Below are 18063 nucleotides of genomic sequence, written 5' to 3' on the forward strand. Positions count from 1 at the left end.
GAAGTGTGGTGTGTTATGCTGATAAACCAGGGATGGCTCCATCCCAGCCAGTGGTGTTATAGTCTGTTGGGAGATGGGACAAGAGCAGAGCTGCATCCTGTGGCCAGCTGAAGCAGACAGGAACCTCAATATGGAGACAAAACAGTATTTAGAAGATTAACACCCCTTTTTTTTTCTATGCAGGACTTCAGCCTGGATAGAAAATATCCAGAGACTATATAAGGTAAATAGATAGAAGATAGAGATATAAGATAGAGATATAAAATACACTACAGTGCTTGCAGAAGGCACATAAGATCTTGCCCCCTCCTTCTACACAAATCTTCCCACATGCAAGTCCCAAAACAAATGACACTCTACACTTTGCTGAACCCTTTAGCTTTAAAAGATGAATTCCATGGAGCCTCTAATGCTCCTCTAGGGTATCTTTATTGCTATTGCTACTTCACAACAACTTTAGGTTTCTTTAAAAAATCCCATCAGATGCTAAAGACAAATTCTCTGTTCCTCTCCTGCTGCTCCCAGAAAGCTTTTTGGAGCTCTCTTTTAAAGAGATCAGATGTGTGGGCCTTGGAGTGGAAAAGGGTTGACAGTAGGCAATAAACTTTCTCCCTTGACAGAGAAAATTACCCTCTGCTGGGGCTTTAATTTATGACATGTCTTTCACTAGCAGGTTTTACGGCACAAAGTTGTATCCAGCTTTTCCCACACAGCTATTCCCACCCATTGCACTTATTAACCAGACAGCCTTCTAAATGTTATCTAGCAGCAAGAATCAAGCAGTTGTGTTTTGCACACTGTGTTCCTTCAGCTTGCGCTTTCCTTTCCTCTTTTTCAACATTATCACATTGTGTTCCCTCTCCTTACGTGCTTTCCCTCTTCACAAAGCTCTTTAAACAGCTGCAAAGGGGGAGGGACCACTCTGCTCACGAAAACTCCACTTTGCAGAACGCTTCTGTCAGGTCCTACTGTCTGTCTCTTTTCCGGGCATTTAATACCTCCAAGATTCAGGTTTGCTTTTCCATCTTTTCCTTGTGCATCCCTGACAACAGAGCCTATTGCCTGCTGGCTTGACTGAGGGACAGTAATCCACCTCTCCTTGTTACTGCCATGAGGAAAATGTACACCCTCTTTCTCTTTGTAGTGGGCTCCCTTTGTTTTAACGGTAAGTGACCTTTTCTTTCGGGTACAGTTTCAGAGCAGCAATAGCTTTGGGGGCCAGGAGGCAGGACTGGGATAAAAGCTCACAGACAATTCATAACTATCACCTCAGGAGGTTTTGCAGACTTCGAGAGGACGCATAAAATTGATTATTCTAGTGTTGTTTTGGGCTTGTTTGGTATCTGCAAATGCACTGCGATGGATGTGGACAGACAGTTAAGTTGGATGTAAAATGACAGAACTGTAGGAGATGACAATAATAATCACTAAATGTTATCCCTTTAGATGCTCTCAGGATCATCTGTGATAGGAAAAGCAGATATCGTGCTGAGAGTGAAAAAAATGAGCCATGAACCATAAATAAGGCAGCTCTCATCCCTCTACAATTATTTGCTCAAGTTCCTATATGTCGTGAAGTTCATACTTCCTAATTATTGTTATTAGCACGTACATAGCTTAAATTAAGTTGTAACATATAAATATATGCTAAAAAAAGCAAACATACATTTTCTTCAGTCTGTCAGGATTTCTTCCATGTGTTTTAGCCAACATGGACAGCCTGACAGCAGCAGGAAATAGTGAATTTACCACGGGAGCTTCTTCCCATGGAGAGACTCCAGTGAAGTGTTCTCAGAGAAAGTGGCTGAAATCAAACCAAGACAAAGATCACACATTTCCCATTATTACCTATTCATCCCAGAGTTGCTTTTTTTTCCTTCAATCACTGAAAGGTAACTTTATAAAACATCTGCTTTCTAACAAATGAAGAGTGAGGACCCACTTTAGATTCTTAGTTTATAAAAGCCTTTATTATTTCCTTTTTTTTTTGCATTACTTAAAAAATTAAAAGTCTTTAAACTACAGTAAATTCACTGGTACTTCCACTGGAACAATAAGCATTCCAATTTAGCAGCTGTTGTTCTAAGAGGTCGTGAAAACCTTTTTGCTCAAGAGTATGCTGAAAAGAAACAACATCACAAAGTAATTTTGGAGAAGATAATGGAACTGTCTCATTGCTGCTTCTTGCTTGCTCTTTACTAATTACAGAAGGGAATTTGGTATGTCACTATTGTCCACATAAGTTATTTGTGAGAGAGTAAAGAACTAAAATGACAACACATGCTACAAAATTATTTTTAAACAAATGCTATTTCAACATTTATAACAATAAGTGAAGGCAGAGAAACACAGGAAACATGCCTTATGTTAAATTTTTAAATTTAGTGATAACAGTGGACTTGCCTGTGTTTCTGTATTTGCTTCTTTTCTGTGGAAATCACTCCAGCAAATTTGTCATTACACTGAAAACAAACAACATAACACAGGGTGACGAGTTACTTCACTTTATGCATTTAAATTAGACCATGTAAAAGGGAAAGGGTTTTGTGTCTCCTGCTGTGAGACTGGAAGCATCCTGATGTAATTTTTTTTTAATGGTCATGCTCCCACAGAGAAACCAAACTTACTGAAGAATGTTACTGCAAGTTATGTGGCAACTGCTGTCCTCGTCACAGAGCAGATGTGTGGTGTGTTCAGTGAAGCTGAAATCATTTCCCAGCTCAGGATCCACCCCAGTGTGTTCCCTCTATTACTGCTTTCAGTACACAAAAATACTCCAGCCCCAGATCAGGACTCCTTCCTCACTGCTGTTACAGTCCTTTGCCTAAAACCATCAGTCTTCCCTCTGCAGCATCTGCGGTGATCACTGTTATGTGGGGAAAGAAAAAAACAGTTTGGAGAGAAACTGCACTTTTATTTGTTCCAACTCTGAGAGGAGAAAGAGGAGTTTCTAATGCCTGGCTACTGCCATGAAAGGCACAGAAGGATGAACCTGAATGCCTGGGAATTTTGTTTTCATTAGGTGCCATCTGGTTAATATGTAGATTGTTAATGGAAAATAGATTATAAAACTTATACAAGAACCATTCCTTTCTATTTACATTTTCCTTTCCCTTGACTTTGGCAAGCTCTGAGGCAGGGCACGGCTGACATCTAGTGGTGTGTGACACAGGCAGCTGAGGGAGGTGAGGAGGAGCCCCTTTGACCTTTACTTCTGATTGTTAAATTATAAAGATTGGCATGGGATGCCATTTTACAAAGAATTATTCATTACAGGAATTCCTTCACTAAGAACAGATAATAATTTCTTAAAGGGATTCATTGTTGAACTAATAATTTTTTAGAATTGTGTCTTGTCATTATTCTACATCAAGTTTATGAACAGAGTCAGTACCTCGAAATCTGAGCTGCTCTCGTCAGACATCCAGACCAGACGACCCTCGTTTGATTTGCAGACCAGACAACTGGGATTGCTAAAAGCAGGTTTCAGAGGAAAAACCTAATTACAAATCCAGAATTAGCTTTCTGCAAATATTCTGCAATTTCTACTGCTTCCTCTCTGTTTAGCAAATACTCTCTAGGCTAGAATATTTATGGACAAAGGCAGAAAAACAGTGAAAATATATTTAACAATTCAAAAAAGAACTCAGTCTTTGCTAGCAGCATTCAGTGACCAAATGACAATTTATTTATAGCCATCTGCTTATGTCACTTCCCCATGCAACAGTGGGAAAGTTTGTTAAAAAAACCCAACGAACAAAACCAACATAAAACCCCACCAAACCACACAACATAATAACCAATATTCTCTCTTTAGCTACCACAAGATTTCTAATCTATCCTTATAAACACAGAATGCGGCCCCCTTTTTTTTACAATATCAAATTTAGCTCTTCCTTGAATGCAACACACAAGAAAAATCCAGAATATGGAGCTCAGCAAGAATCAGCATAGCTCTAGTTTGACAAGCTTTTGATTAGGCAGCTTACATTGAGAATAACTGTAATATTAAAATATCACACGGTACAAGGCTTTTGTAATGACTTGCAGGGAGGCACAAAAAGTGTGAATCAAAAAACAAACTGGCCCAACCAACACAGATGCATTCATCCAAATTTGTCTTCCCAAACGGCCTGGGAAGTACTTGGGAAGCCTATTTTGAAGAACAGTGTTATGGTTAAGTATATGTGACAAAATTTGGGCTACCAGTGCTGTAGCATATGCTGGTCTTAAAGGATTTAAATCAGGCCTGGTGTTTCATCTCAGCCTTTCCACAGAGCTTGAGTAAAAGCTGTTCTTAGATGTGAAAGCTCTGTTTGAGAATGTTTCCTTTTACATCTCTCCACTCTCTTACTGGATCAGAAACGAGAAGTTCTTGGGGTATTTTTTTAACCTGAGTTGGATTCAGAAGAACCAAGTTTCAAGAGACTTGCTCACCCCAACAACTTCCAGCCCAGTCCACATGGAAACTAGGCACCTTCTAGAAGTGCACACAAACTTGGACTGCTTATCTGATCCTGGCCTTTGGATATCTGCCTGTCTCTGGATCTCATAGATATGCTCCAACTTAAAAAAAAAACAGAACAAATTAATGTACCACAAATTTAAAATACTTGCATGGGCAATGGTTTTTACTGCTGGAATTGCTCTGGGGAATAATGAAGCAAGAATGCTGTAGGGACACCACCCTCATCTCTGCAATATCTACAGCTGAATTAGGTGACCCTTCCTATGGAAGAATCATTGTATCCATTGGATTAGAACCTGCTTTCAGTAACCCCTGTGTCCATCACAGAACTCGACACACAGCACAGTCTCTCTGGGTCAATTCTGGTGGCAGGATGTTACCAGGACCTCAGTCAGCAGTATTACCATGTGGTCTATAGTGGTTTGAAAAGTCCACTAGAATGGCTCTAAAAAGCACATTCAAGAACATGAGAACAGATTCAGCTCCCTCTGGGGTTGTGCCAGAAGCTGTTCTCCTCCATGGAGAATGTTCAGGATTGTTTGATAGTAACCTGTAGATACTATATTTTGTAATCATTAAACTCCAGCTTTGGCAATCTAAGATTTATGGTATTTGTGCTAGTCCACACAAACTAAGGCTTTTGCTTTCACACAAACTAAGGCTTACATACTGCCTTGAGTTTTCAAATTCTGAAACAGAATCATCAGTAGCTACCAAAGAGTCCTCAGTCATTAAAACATCTTTAAGTATCCTTCAGCTTATCCTCCGTTTTTCCATGTTTAAATCAGTCTTTTAATTTCTACCTGTACCTGCAACTTTGTCTCCTACAGCACTAAAGAGAGAAGTCACAGCTGGACCCCCTGCCTTTGGATCATAGAATAATTCTTCTTCTGCTATTAAAAGGGTGGTGTCTATTTCTAAGTGTAATCCCAAAAGATTACATTACAATTTGAGCATCACATTTTACTGTGAAAAAACCCGAAGGGTTCCAGTTGATCTGCTTTGATCTGTGCTCTGTGAAAGACAATCAGCTTCAGCAGAACAGATATTGGTGCAAACACCACATCCTTCTGCTCACCTAAGCCTACAGTCTCTGGAGAGTCAAAAGCCCTCATTATTCCATGAAGATGATCTGATGCACAGGGATTCTGTGACCCCTCTATCATGTCACTTTGCTCTCCCTTCTATAATCCTGTTGATGCTTTACAGGAAGCACAGCAGCAGACGCTGAAGAAAAGCTGATGAACCACCTCCTGAGTCCTGACAGGTACAACAAGCTAATTCGACCGGCTGTCAACTCCTCCCAGTTGGTGTCCATAGAACTGCAGGTTTCCCTGGCACAGCTCATCAGTGTGGTAAGTTCAAATTAGGCTATGCCTTTTAATTCATTACTACCTGCACAGCACTCTAATAGTCATATTGGTGTTACAGTGTCCCAGCTCTTTTCTCATTTGTATAATACTACTTAATAGGCACAGCCCACACATGCAGTTTACTGGTTTTCTACCTCATAATGCAGCTGCTACAGGGAGATCAATCTATGCCTAAGCAATCAAGGACAGTGGCCAGATCTTCATCCTATAAAACTGCATTGGTCTAAAATTCAAAATCATTCCACTGGTTTCAGTACAGCTACAGTAAGTTACCCCAGGTCAGGATCCAGCCTGGGCTGTGCCCACAATGCTAAACCATCTTCTTCTGCTTCTTTCAAAGAAGAGGTTCAATAGTTTGAAAACAAGCTACAAAGCCAGATCAAAATCTCACACATATAAGCAAAGAAGAGTGGAATGTTGTAAAGAAAAAGGCATATTAGTTCTGGCTGGAATAGCTTAACATGGCTAAAACAATCCTCATCTACGCAACTCCTCGCATTCAATAAAAATTACTTCAGTGGGTCTGAAAGACATTTTCACCCACAAGGTACAAACACATCATTGCCAAGAGAGGTTAGCATTTACTGCACTGGAACAAGAGCCAGCACAGAAGTGGGAATCATTTCCTGACTCAGGGCTCCTATCTGTGCTGCTCTCTCCCTGGGTGACAAAGATACAGATGGCTGCCTCCCTGCCAGAATCCATGTAAGGGCTACTGCCTGCACTGCTGCAAACTTTGAGAGACCTCGAGGATCCAGAGTCTGAAATTCAAGAGGAAATGAGAGAGACACAGATGGAACAAAAGGGAAACTGTACAACAGCTGAGGTTTCATACACACGTGCAGGCTGGATATTACATATATATATATATATATAATATCTAGCCTGTGTGTATATATATACACACAGGCTGGATATTAGATAGATAGATAGATAGACAGACAGATAAAAATGTATTTTATATACATATATGTATATATGTATATAAAATACTCAGCCTCTGTGTGTGTACAGATATATACACAGGATATAATGCCATGTATACCAGGTGACTGGTGGGAGTGCTCCCTCTCTCCTGGAGAATTCCACCTGGACACAGACACACCTCCCTACACACTGCACTACCACCACTGGCACATTGTCCTCAAGATTTCAGATTCTGGGCATAAAACACAAGATGTCCCAGAGGCCCCAGTGATCACAGCCTAAACAGAGCAGATGAATGGGCAGGGATCGAGAACAGCACAGCTCAGTCCCTATCCCTCTGTATCCTCACTCTTCAAGCAGAACACAAAATTAGGCATTTTATAGGCTCTAACAATCCCAAGCATCTTCAGGATCAGAGAATCAACTTGTTTTCCTGCAGAAATCCTTCTGACAAATCTGCTGTAGAGAGATTTCTCTTCTGGACTGCTCTGCAGAGAGACAGCAGTTCCACAGGACAGAGCCTGCCAGCTGAGAGCTCACATGGCAAACCTTACATCAACCTCACACAACCTCGTGGAGGCCCTCCCAGTGGCCAAATGTACCTTCTGTTCTGTAAATCAAAGGTGGAGAAGTGGGGTGGGGGGAGGAAGTCAGCTGGGTAGGGTGGTGGTGATTGTTCCCAAATCACTCCTGCCATAACTGTTCTTGCTAAAAGGCATTTGGAGCTCTGCACTTGTGGGGTTACTATTGGTCATCATCGTGTGTATGAGACTGGCCATCCTACCTGTAGAGAAATGCCTGCCTTGAAACCCACTGAGCAAAGCCATGCTGCACAGTTGGAGACATGCTCAAAACCCCACTGAATAAATCTTGTTGCTGCAGTCAAGTGAAATATTTGAGAGGCCAACTTTTGTCTCCGTTTTTCCCTGCAGAATGAACGGGAGCAGATCATGACTACAAATGTCTGGCTGAACCAGGTAACCAAACCCACAGAGATGTGCCCTTGCAAACCACAAATGCTTTCACTCCATCAAATGATTGTTTTGTTAGGGCTGGTCTGGAAACTCCCATCACTGCTCTACAATTCTTCTCGTAGGAGTGGATTGATTATCGTCTGGCTTGGAAGCCCTCGGACTATGAAGGGATAAAGATGCTGAGAATACCTGCCAAACACATCTGGTTGCCAGACATTGTGCTTTACAATAAGTAAGTACAACTTCTGTAGTTTATGCAGACAATGAACAAAATTTTGACCAAGAAACAAGCACCAGAAACAATGAAGTAGGTCTGATAAAATTATAGAACTGAATTTTGTAACTGTTTGATAGTATCAGCTGTATCTGACCGGGGCACTGGCCTCAAAGATAATTTTAGTAGCTGACAATTTTGGTTTGCTTTGGTTTAAGTCTCTAGCAAAGTTTTGAAGTGGATGTTATAAATTTTGGGGGGGAAAAAGAATCAAAATTTATACTTTCATGATACTTTGAAAACCAATGAATTCACAAACAGATGATGATTTATGAACATATACAGATGGGAAACCCGGGAAGTTTATATATATCTGAGTTAAATCCTTGGAATCCTACAACAAATCAGATTTGATGAACACTTAAAACTAGTGTATTAGTAACAAAATAATTCAGCCAGTGGATTAGGATGTACTGGCTGCTCGAAGCTTGTTCTGGTGAATTGTGCCCGTGCCCTCTGCTTCTTTCTGCTACTCCCCAAGTGATACCATCTAGTGATTTGTAAGAATAGAAGGAAACCATTTTAAAAGGTTTCTTAAATGTAGGGGAACAAGCCTCACCATATTGGATTTTTACATCAGTACAAAGCTTCAAATTGAAGTTTTAGATAAAGGACAAGCCCCTGTAATTTACTGCTGCTGGAGCACAGTTTCATTGGCATCAGTGAGTCCTAAGGCAAACACAAAGCACATCCCTGTGCCCACAGCTCTGTCCATGCACAGCACTGCACAGGGCTCTGAGGCAGCACCAGTAGCTGAGATGGGGCAGTCAGCACAAAACCCAACACATTCTCAACCCAGGAGTGTGCCCAGCACACTGTCTGACAGGACAGTAAAGCCAACTTGGGAGACACAGATATGTGAGAACTAAGATGCTATCGATTTGTCAAAAAATAGCTACTCATTGTCAGTGAACTAACAACCCCCCTGTGCTGCAGCCGCTCACTTCTGCATCTGGTTGTTCCACTGCCTGCATGAATTATCTACAGGGGTCTCAGCTCAGTGCCAGGTACTCAGAACCTCACCAAGGCAAGCCCTTTCCAGAGCCAAACCTTACTGATCCAGAGAACAGCTCCACATGTGCCAAGCCTTGGATACTTGTAGCACTTCCCTGCTGAGAAAAAAAAATCAGCCTTAGCACTGAAATAACCCTATTTTCCATCATGTCTTGTCAGCAAACAAGGGTACTACCTCAGGATACTTAATAGGTTCAACAGCCCTAAGTTGTTTGCCCAGGAACATTGGGCAGGAGAAGATATTGACCACTGAGGGATAATGATCTGCTCCCTGAATTAAAGGGCCCATCTTCAAGCAGAAGACTCCCCTGGTGGAAGTTCAGCAGTGGGAAGAGATATAAAGCCAAGATTATTTGTGGGCACTAAGAACACTGTGGCTTGTCTGTTCTGGTTTTGTAATGAGTAAACATTAACTGGAGTGACGTCCTAAATTATAAACCATATAATTACATTTCCTCTGCCTACACTCTCCCTGCATTTCTAACTAATGCGGCTCATCCTAATTTCCTTGTCCAAGTCATTTAGGAGTGTGCTCTGTGCTCTTAGCAGTGCCTGTGTTTCAGATCAAAGGCACCTCCATTTTCACGTGGGATGATCTCATTTTCACTCGGCCTTCAGAGACGTAGGGAGCTGAAGTTGCTTTAACAAACATTTACAAAGTACTTTGATTTCTCTGGATGAAACAGAGGTGTATATCTATTATTTAACAACAATTTGATAAATTGCTCTTCTGTTCCGAGCTGTGTTTTCCCTCTTAGTGTTTCATGCCCTCTCTCCTTTGTCTCTGCTCGTCCCCTAGCGCGGACGGCACGTACGAGGTCTCGCTGTACGCGAACGCGATCGTGAAGAACAACGGGAGCATCCGCTGGCTGCCACCAGCCATTTACAAGAGTGCCTGCAAGATTGAAGTCAAGCACTTCCCCTTCGACCAACAGAACTGCACCCTGAAGTTCAGATCCTGGACGTACGACCACACAGAAATCGATATGGTGCTCAAAACTTCCATGGCGAGCATGGACGACTTCACGCCGAGCGGAGAGTGGGACATTGTAGCACTGCCAGGCAGGAGGACTGTAAATCCTCTGGACCCCAGTTATGTCGATGTGACATATGACTTCATTATTAAAAGGAAACCTCTTTTTTACACCATCAATCTTATCATTCCCTGTGTGCTAATCACGTCCTTGGCCATCCTGGTATTCTACTTGCCTTCAGACTGTGGTGAAAAAATGACCTTGTGCATCTCTGTGTTGCTTGCCTTGACTGTGTTCCTGCTGCTGATCTCCAAGATTGTCCCTCCGACGTCTCTCGATGTTCCACTGATTGGGAAGTATCTCATGTTTACAATGGTACTGGTGACCTTCTCAATAGTTACCAGTGTCTGTGTGCTCAATGTCCACCACAGATCTCCAAGTACCCACATGATGCCCCCCTGGGTAAAGGTGGTTTTCCTTGAAAAACTCCCAGCCTACCTGTTCATGAAGCGTCCAGAAAACAATCCCCCACGGCAAAAGCCCTGCAGCTGCAAAAAGACAAAAGCAGAGCACCCTTGTATGGAGGCAGCTGACTTCTACAAGAACTCTACCTATTTTTTGAATACAGCTCCTGCCAAAAAGTATGATACGAAAGTCTCTGAGACACTCGACAATATCAGCAGTCATCGAGATTTTAGGTTAAGAACAGGCACGAAATTTTCTCCCGAAGTCCAAGAAGCAATTGATGGAGTCAGTTTTATAGCAGAGCACATGAAAAGTGATGACAACGACCAGAGTGTAAGTAAAAATGAGAAATCAGCCCCATCTTTCCAAACTTCATCTCCTGTCCTCCTCTGTAACATGCTCTTCCTCAGAAAGTGTATTTGAAGTCTCAGGTTTTTAGAGAGATTCTAGATATAGCTCGTAAGAGGAAATAATTGTTGCCATTAAAGGACTTAATGAACAGCAATTTGGTAACTGTAAATACTCTCCTGATAAGTAACATGGCTCTTTCTACAGAGAGAGTTTGTTGATTGCTCAGTTAACCATGAACACCCTTGAAAAAGCTGTGTTGTCACACTCAAGTAGTGCTTGGCAGGGGAAGAAAACAATATTCAGTTCCAGGTTAGAAAAAGACTATTTTTCTCCATCATATTCAGTAAGACTGTGATTCAACCGATGGCCAGGCCAAGTTAACCAGGAACTGTACCTGCAGCTCCAGCATTTATTTCCCTGACTGGGCTCAGCAGGATTTAGTGGAGTTGGTAGAAGGCCTTTGCAAACACCCTCTCTGGGTAAGACACCTGTCTATAGATGGCAAACATGATGGGTAGCATCAAAAACCTAAAGCCAGCAGAGCTGCTGCTTCTTTCATTTGAGATAAATCAGACTCATTAATGGTTACCAGAAATACTTTATCCAGGACACATTTAAGCAGTGCTGCTGCTGCCCTGCTCACAGGCCACCAGCTGGAACACCAAAGCTGAGATAATACACTGGGAATAATGCTTGGAAAACTCAGCTGGCTCACAGTTTTGTTTAGACAGGCACCCACGGTTAGGAAAAACCCTCTTCATACCCACCAGTGTCCTCTCTCTGACCCAGATCCCAGTCAGGCTCCGGGTTCTCTATTCCCATTGTGCTCCCCCCACCTCAAACAAGAAGAGTCTGGTTTCTGATCTTGCAGAAGTCCCTTGAGGAGCATGCTGCTGCGTAATTCATGTTTTCTATTAACTGAAATTACTGTCAATATAAATAAAGAAGTTCAGCTATTAACATTAGACATGAGCTCATAAACACTGAAGCTGACTGAAGAGCAGCAGACTTCACAGAGCAGAAAAAAGGCTAATAGCTTAGAAATTCTTGCAAGAACGTGTTGCACACTAAAGGATCTACAAAGCTTGCAACTGATAGTAAGAACAATTTTCAAGGGTATTTTATACATTAAAAATTCATTTAATGCTTTTCATACGATCCTCCAATATTACATATCGTTTTTCTAGATTCATAACTTTCTTCTCTGCTTCCTTCCTTCATCACCATGGTCTGATAACAACTGTTCATGTACATTTACATAGTCTAATTTCAGAAGAGTTTAATTTCCATTAGTGGAAATTAAAAGTGTGCACCGAAGGAAAAAAATATGTAATATTCTAATAGAAGATGTGAGACAATTGACCAGCATGGTAAAGTCATCAACGTGAGGATGTCCCACATGGAACTAGAAACAATGAGAGAGGAAAAAAATATCCCTGAGATATAAGTGGAGGTTGATATATTCCCCTTTTACATTAATAGCCAGACAGTTTGAGACAAAATCCAAGGCTGTGGCTTTCACAGACAACACATGCAAGGCAAAAAGGGATTTTAATAAAAGCAACGGTATTAATATGCATTAAACCCCTTGATTAAGATGACTGCTGATAAGAAAAGAATTCTGAAGCTAACCTTGTTTAACAGCAGAACGCCACCTATTTTTGCCCACTGAGATTAATAGCATCTGCAAACCAAAATTAAAGGAAAAAAATCCTTAATTGGATTATCCTGTGGGTCCTTCAGGACTGGCTTCACCAGGCAGCCACGCTCAGGACCTGATGCATCCAAGAAAGCTGAGAAATATTCACTGTATTTTTCTCCAGTGCTCAGAATGGTTGTAAGAGAAAAATCCCTTACCAAGCCTAAAGTCAGTTCATTCCCTGAACCTTGAGATCTGTTTCCTTTCATTTTCATAAACAGAAACTCAGCATTAGCAAGAGGAAGAGCAAAAGAGTATGACAAATTGCTAATATCTTTAATTGGCTTTTTCTTCCAGGTCATTGAAGATTGGAAGTATGTTGCCATGGTAGTGGACAGGCTGTTCCTCTGGATATTTGTCCTTGTTTGTGTCCTGGGGACTGTTGGATTATTTCTGCAACCCCTTTTTCAAAACCACACTGCTGCCATGAACCCTTAGTTGCCATTTAAAATTGTCAATATTTACACAAATGTTGGGTCCCATTCTACTCTCAGTTCCCCTCTGTTAAATCCACAGAGATGCCAAGTGACTTGCACTTACATCCCTTAGGGTAGGGAAAAGGAAAGCAGAACTTGACTTACTGTGGTAAGAAAAAAAAAACAAACAAGCAGAAAACTAAAAATTTTTTCCAGTGAGTCCAGTACTTCTGGTGATATCTTGGCCCTTTTTTCAATTGTTTGAAATCTGAACATTACAGAAAAAGGCTTTTACTGTACAACATGCCATCCTGGCTTATTATTATTATTATTATTGTTATTATTATTATTATTACTATATTTTAAATACATTGCCTTAGGAAGGATCTTTTCTTTCCTCAGAATACTGAAATTTCCCTGTTATGAAGAAGGTATTGCTATGAAATCTGTTTCCTTCAAATGCATCAAAACAGTTTGTGTCTGATGTATAAAGAACTTTACAAGTGGGTTTGATACTTAAACCTGAGCCTAGAAATAGAAACACACTTCTGAGGTAACCACTGCAAGGTTTCTCACCTTGCCATCCCCGACAGCTGAACGATCAACAACAGCAAAAATAATGTATGATAAACAAACACGTAGATAATACTCTGTTCATTGATGAAATACAAATAAAACATACATTTTTCCTTTATATAGATTTGGTCCTCGAATGTTCCTGCAACTTTCATGTCCCTGGGGCTCATACACTTTAATGAATCCCAGGCTGAGAGCACAGGAAAGCAACTGGAGAAGACAACTGTGAAAGGCAACGAGAATGAGAAGGACACCTGAGAACACACAGACCTGTGTGTTTTTCTGGGGAGACTTTAATGTGGATTTAAGTCTAATCCTCAACAAATTAGCTAGGGAAGCACATAAGGTATGTGGAGTCTCAAAGGCTTTGGCAAAGGACAGATGGAGGCCCCAGACTCCCATCACAGGACAATCCCACCACAGTTTCTCCAGGTAACCTGCAAGCAGAGACGTGGGCTCCTGGCTAACCTCAGCTTTCCCCTGGGGTGTTGTCAGGATACATAACAATTGTACCACCACTCATAAGCACAACTAATGACTGGAGAACAAACTGTTAAAATCCTCTACTACTTGTGCAGGGGATTTGAGGCTCACCTGTCCCAGGGGAGAACCAGCTGACTCCTAAACCTGTGTTCTTCAACAAGCCACAGGTGACAACAGTTCCAGATCTATTTGCCTTCATCAAAACTGAGCTACATCTCCCCCTAGATCAGCATTCCCAGGAAGCTCCAGATAACTACATAGATCTAGACATGCCAAAACAGCTCCATCCACCTTTCCAACTGTTCAGAGCAGCTACAAGACCTCATTCCCTCTTTCCCAGCCCGTGGCTGAACTCCCCTGCACCACTGGCACACGCATCCTCACCCCACACGCTCACCCCTGAGCCCTGGAAGGGCTCTCCTGAGGGCCTGAACACTTGAGCATGGCCTGGTGCCCAGCACTCTGGGAAGGACAGGGTGAAAAAGTATCACAAGTGAGGTGGTTGAGCCTCCTTGAGGTCGTATGTTAGAAGGAGAAAGGGTTGTCACACTGTCATCCTCCCTCCCAGTCCCCTTCCTCGAAGCACTGTGACTGTGTCCATCACAGACAGGCAGGTGGGGATGGATAACTGCAGGACAGCCCTCCTGGAGCAGGTACCCCCTGTGATCAGCCAAGCTGCCACATCCTGCTCTCACAGTGGGGGGCAATGCCCTGGCCACCTCCCCATTATCTATTCTGGACACTCCCGGGGTGACTGGTGGGCGGGGGAAAGTCAAACCTGCTTTCCCTGCCTTAAATGTTTTCTTCTCCTTTTCAGACCTAGAGAGCAGAGCTGTTTCTCTGCAGGCAACTGAACAGCTGTGAGATGAGATGGGGCACAGGCAACCCCTGGGAGCAGAGGTGCCCTCCCAGTGCAGGTTATATATATATATAAAATATATATATATACATATAATCCTCTGTGTTAGGTTATGTCACAAGCACAGGTGCACACACTGCCCCAGCTGCTAAACAGCTTTTTCTGCTGACAGAGAAGCCACAGGGAAGGCAGAGCAGTGCCAGTGCTGTGCAGACAGTGTAAAGGTGAAGGCCCTTTAAATATCAAAATAACCCTGACCAGTGAGTCTGAGAGAGGCAGCACAGACTTAATGGGCTGTGAGAGACCCTGCACATCCCTTGGGGGCAGAAGGGAGGGGACTCACCCTCCTAAACAACCAAAGGTTCACCAAGTCTGCCACGGCCCCTGCAGTCCCCCCACTTGACACCGGGCCTGTGCAGAGCAGAGACCCCTCTCTCTGCCATTTTTACCAGCACCAACAGCACTTTTGGCTCTGTCCCCCCCTCACCCTCTTACCAAATTTTACTGTTCTACCCAGTCCCTCCTCCTTCTCATCCTCCCCCTCACTGCCTGAGCGCAGCTGAAAGGAGGCCCCTGGTGCTCCCATCTCAGAGCTGGCTCATCCTCATGAGCAGTGAAGACTGATAGCACTTGGCTCTGTAACCACAGCCTTCAGCTGAATTATCCTCAGCACACAGGAAAGTTTTAGAAAGGATTTGGCAGCTCAGCTAGCAGCTAACACAGAGTGCAGGCAGATGAAGGCCTCAGACTTGACAAACCCAGAAAAAGCTTTCCAAAGGCACATCGCTGGCCCCAGGGGGATGCCTGGGGAACACGGCTCCTCATCCAGGAAATGGGCTCTGGTGCTTTCCATGCACTCCTTTTTTAATCCCAACTGGAACAATATAAGCTTTCCTAAGGACGTCCTTGGAAACCACCACTGTGTGTTTAACATTTCCAGAAATAATTCAATCCGTAGAAAACTTTGGAATGAAAAATTTCACCCCAAGTCCTAAAATCCTGAAACTGTGCTTTCAAAGTGGCAAACACTGTTTTTGCCTAACCCTCAGCAGCTCCACCCACGTAATAGATAGAACTGTTCCCAGTTTAACTTGTCAGAGAATTACAGGGTTTTCCACTTTGGTTTTCCTGGCGAAATTTCAAAAATAAAAGATTTCTGGAGAAAAGGAAACGTCAAAAATGTCATCTTGCAAGCAAATATGCATAATATCCCAGTTCACCAAACAAAATGAACTTCAACATTTCCACTTTTCCAGGGTTTTACCGTAATATTTTTCATTTAAAAAAATGGACATTCAAAATGTATTTTACACTAAAATTGTTTTTCAATAGCAGTGTGCAACCAGTCTGCTTCCCTACCAGTGAAGAAAAGCCTCTGTTGGCTCTCTCCCCGTTCCCTATCATCACAGATTTCACAGAATATTCTGAGTTGGAAGGGACCCACGAGGATCATCAAGTTCAACTCTTACATGAATTATAAAACTCTTTAATCCTGACCAATCCTGCCTTTCATCAGAACATGTAGAAATGCCACCACCACCACACACACGTACCACCTGCATCCAGGTGCATTTATTTGGGACTGTTTCTGCACCCCTGCAGCCACAGCAAGCTGGGAGCAACAGCAGTGTTGGATTTTTAAAGAGGGAGCATCAATATCCCAGCAAAGGTGCGAAAATATTCTTTCCTTCATTACCTGAGTTGATACCTGAGTGTATTTATTAAAAAGCAAAGGCTTTGTTACTGCAGATCTTCTTGGGTAGATCAGCTTCCCCCTAATCAGACAAATTCTTCTTCTATGTAGTTCTGCAATGCAGTCATGGTGACGTGTTCTCATCACATCACTCTCCCTTGGCCATAAAAACAATCCTACCACAATCCTGAGCTGATTTCACCAGCACCTCCAGCATGGGGTGTTGGGAACAAAACATCTGTGCCACATAAACACCACTGAAAATTTCAGTAACTCAGCTAATTAAACTGAAGTACCTGTGTCTCTTGATGTAATGGCTCTTTGCTTCCTCTGCAGATCAGATGTTTCCAAATTATCCAGGCTAAGCACTGACTTTTGGGGAATACGAGTTTATGATATTGTCTTTGAAGCTTTAACTCATTTCTAGTTGGGATTAAAAAGAACAAACAGAAATTTCAGTTATAATGCTGCTTATAGCAGGGAAGCAAAAAGGGAAGGCATTTAGTCTCAATGTCCTGGAAGGGCAAAGACAAAAGTATCCACAAAGGGTTAAGTTAAAAGACCAAGCAGCTGAGTTCTCTGGAAAAAAAAAAAAAAAAAAGAAGAAATAAAATCAAATGGACAGTAAAGCCTATTTCCTCCAAGCTAATAGAATTACAGAAATTATCATAAGAGCATGTGTCTGGGGACAGAGTGAATGATGCTCTGAGAGACAGGGCTAACAGGATAAACAAGCTCAGTGCCAGGAGCTGAGCCCAGCCTGGTGCTCTTTCTCCCTGTGTTACCTCTTAACACAGAGCAAAGGGGTCACTGGTTACCAACCCCTAAGAGCAGGGAGTGAAGCACCTCTTGGTGCAGCTCCTGTCCCACAGGGCTTCTCTCTCATCAGTCCTAAAAATGAGGGTGGAATCCCACATTTTTCTCTCCCCCTTGCTCCCTCCCTCCACACAGCTGAGTGCAGCTGTGCAAGCCTTGGACATCTGGTCATCCAAGGGGGGGGGACACAAAAGGTGACAGAAGTTAACAAGGAAGCTGATGGGCATCTGGGGAATGAGTCCCTTTGTAAATCAGGATTTTATGACTGAACTTCAAACACAACTCCCCATTCTTCCCAGTGTCCTTCCTCATGAACAATGAGGATTTGTGGGATCCTGTGCTCTTATTCCCTTCTCAAATTTCACCTTTCTAATCAATGAAAGCAGGAATGGCCTAAAGACAGTTATTCTCACCGGTTTGATCAAGTTTAATTCTCCATTCCAAGCCCTGGCTCTTGCCAGATCTCAGCTGCTGTGTTTACCACTCTGGGCTTAGATCCTGTCAACAGTTAAACATGCCTTTAATTACTCCTGGGAATAGCACATCCCTTTTATACAGCCAAGCACCCAGCACATGCGCTTGTGAGACACGGGCAGGAAAAAAGCCTCGATGTTAACAGCACAATTGTAAATGCAGGTCCCAAGATCTCAGTTCACTGCTAAATCAGGCATCCCTAATGCCAATATTCATTTCAGCACAAT

General features: G+C 42.5%; 1 protein-coding gene and 1 long non-coding RNA gene across 2 annotated transcripts; one reads left to right on the forward strand and one right to left on the reverse strand.

Moving 5' to 3' along the window:
- Positions 1-842: 842 nt before the first annotated feature.
- CHRNB4 (cholinergic receptor nicotinic beta 4 subunit) lies at positions 843-13629 on the forward strand. Its single transcript, XM_027712258.2, has 6 exons — positions 843-1165; positions 5678-5823; positions 7701-7745; positions 7865-7974; positions 9830-10802; positions 12817-13629. Exons 1-6 carry the CDS (start codon positions 1111-1113, stop codon positions 12955-12957), a joined length of 1470 nt encoding a protein of 489 aa, XP_027568059.1. The 5' UTR covers positions 843-1110; the 3' UTR covers positions 12958-13629.
- Positions 2401-17889, reverse strand: LOC113983267. Its single transcript, XR_003539045.2, has 5 exons — positions 17776-17889; positions 16843-16969; positions 3395-3473; positions 2628-2866; positions 2401-2462 (listed from the first exon to the last, which is right to left on the reverse strand). It is a non-coding gene; the product is annotated as an uncharacterized LOC113983267 (long non-coding RNA).
- Between the last annotated feature and the right edge of the window lie 174 nt (positions 17890-18063).

This window comes from Pipra filicauda, unplaced genomic scaffold, assembly GCF_003945595.2.
Source record: "Pipra filicauda isolate LSUMZ 115617 unplaced genomic scaffold, ASM394559v2 scaffold161_size1661140_pilon, whole genome shotgun sequence".
In the NCBI taxonomy this organism is placed as follows: Eukaryota; Metazoa; Chordata; class Aves; order Passeriformes; family Pipridae; genus Pipra; species Pipra filicauda.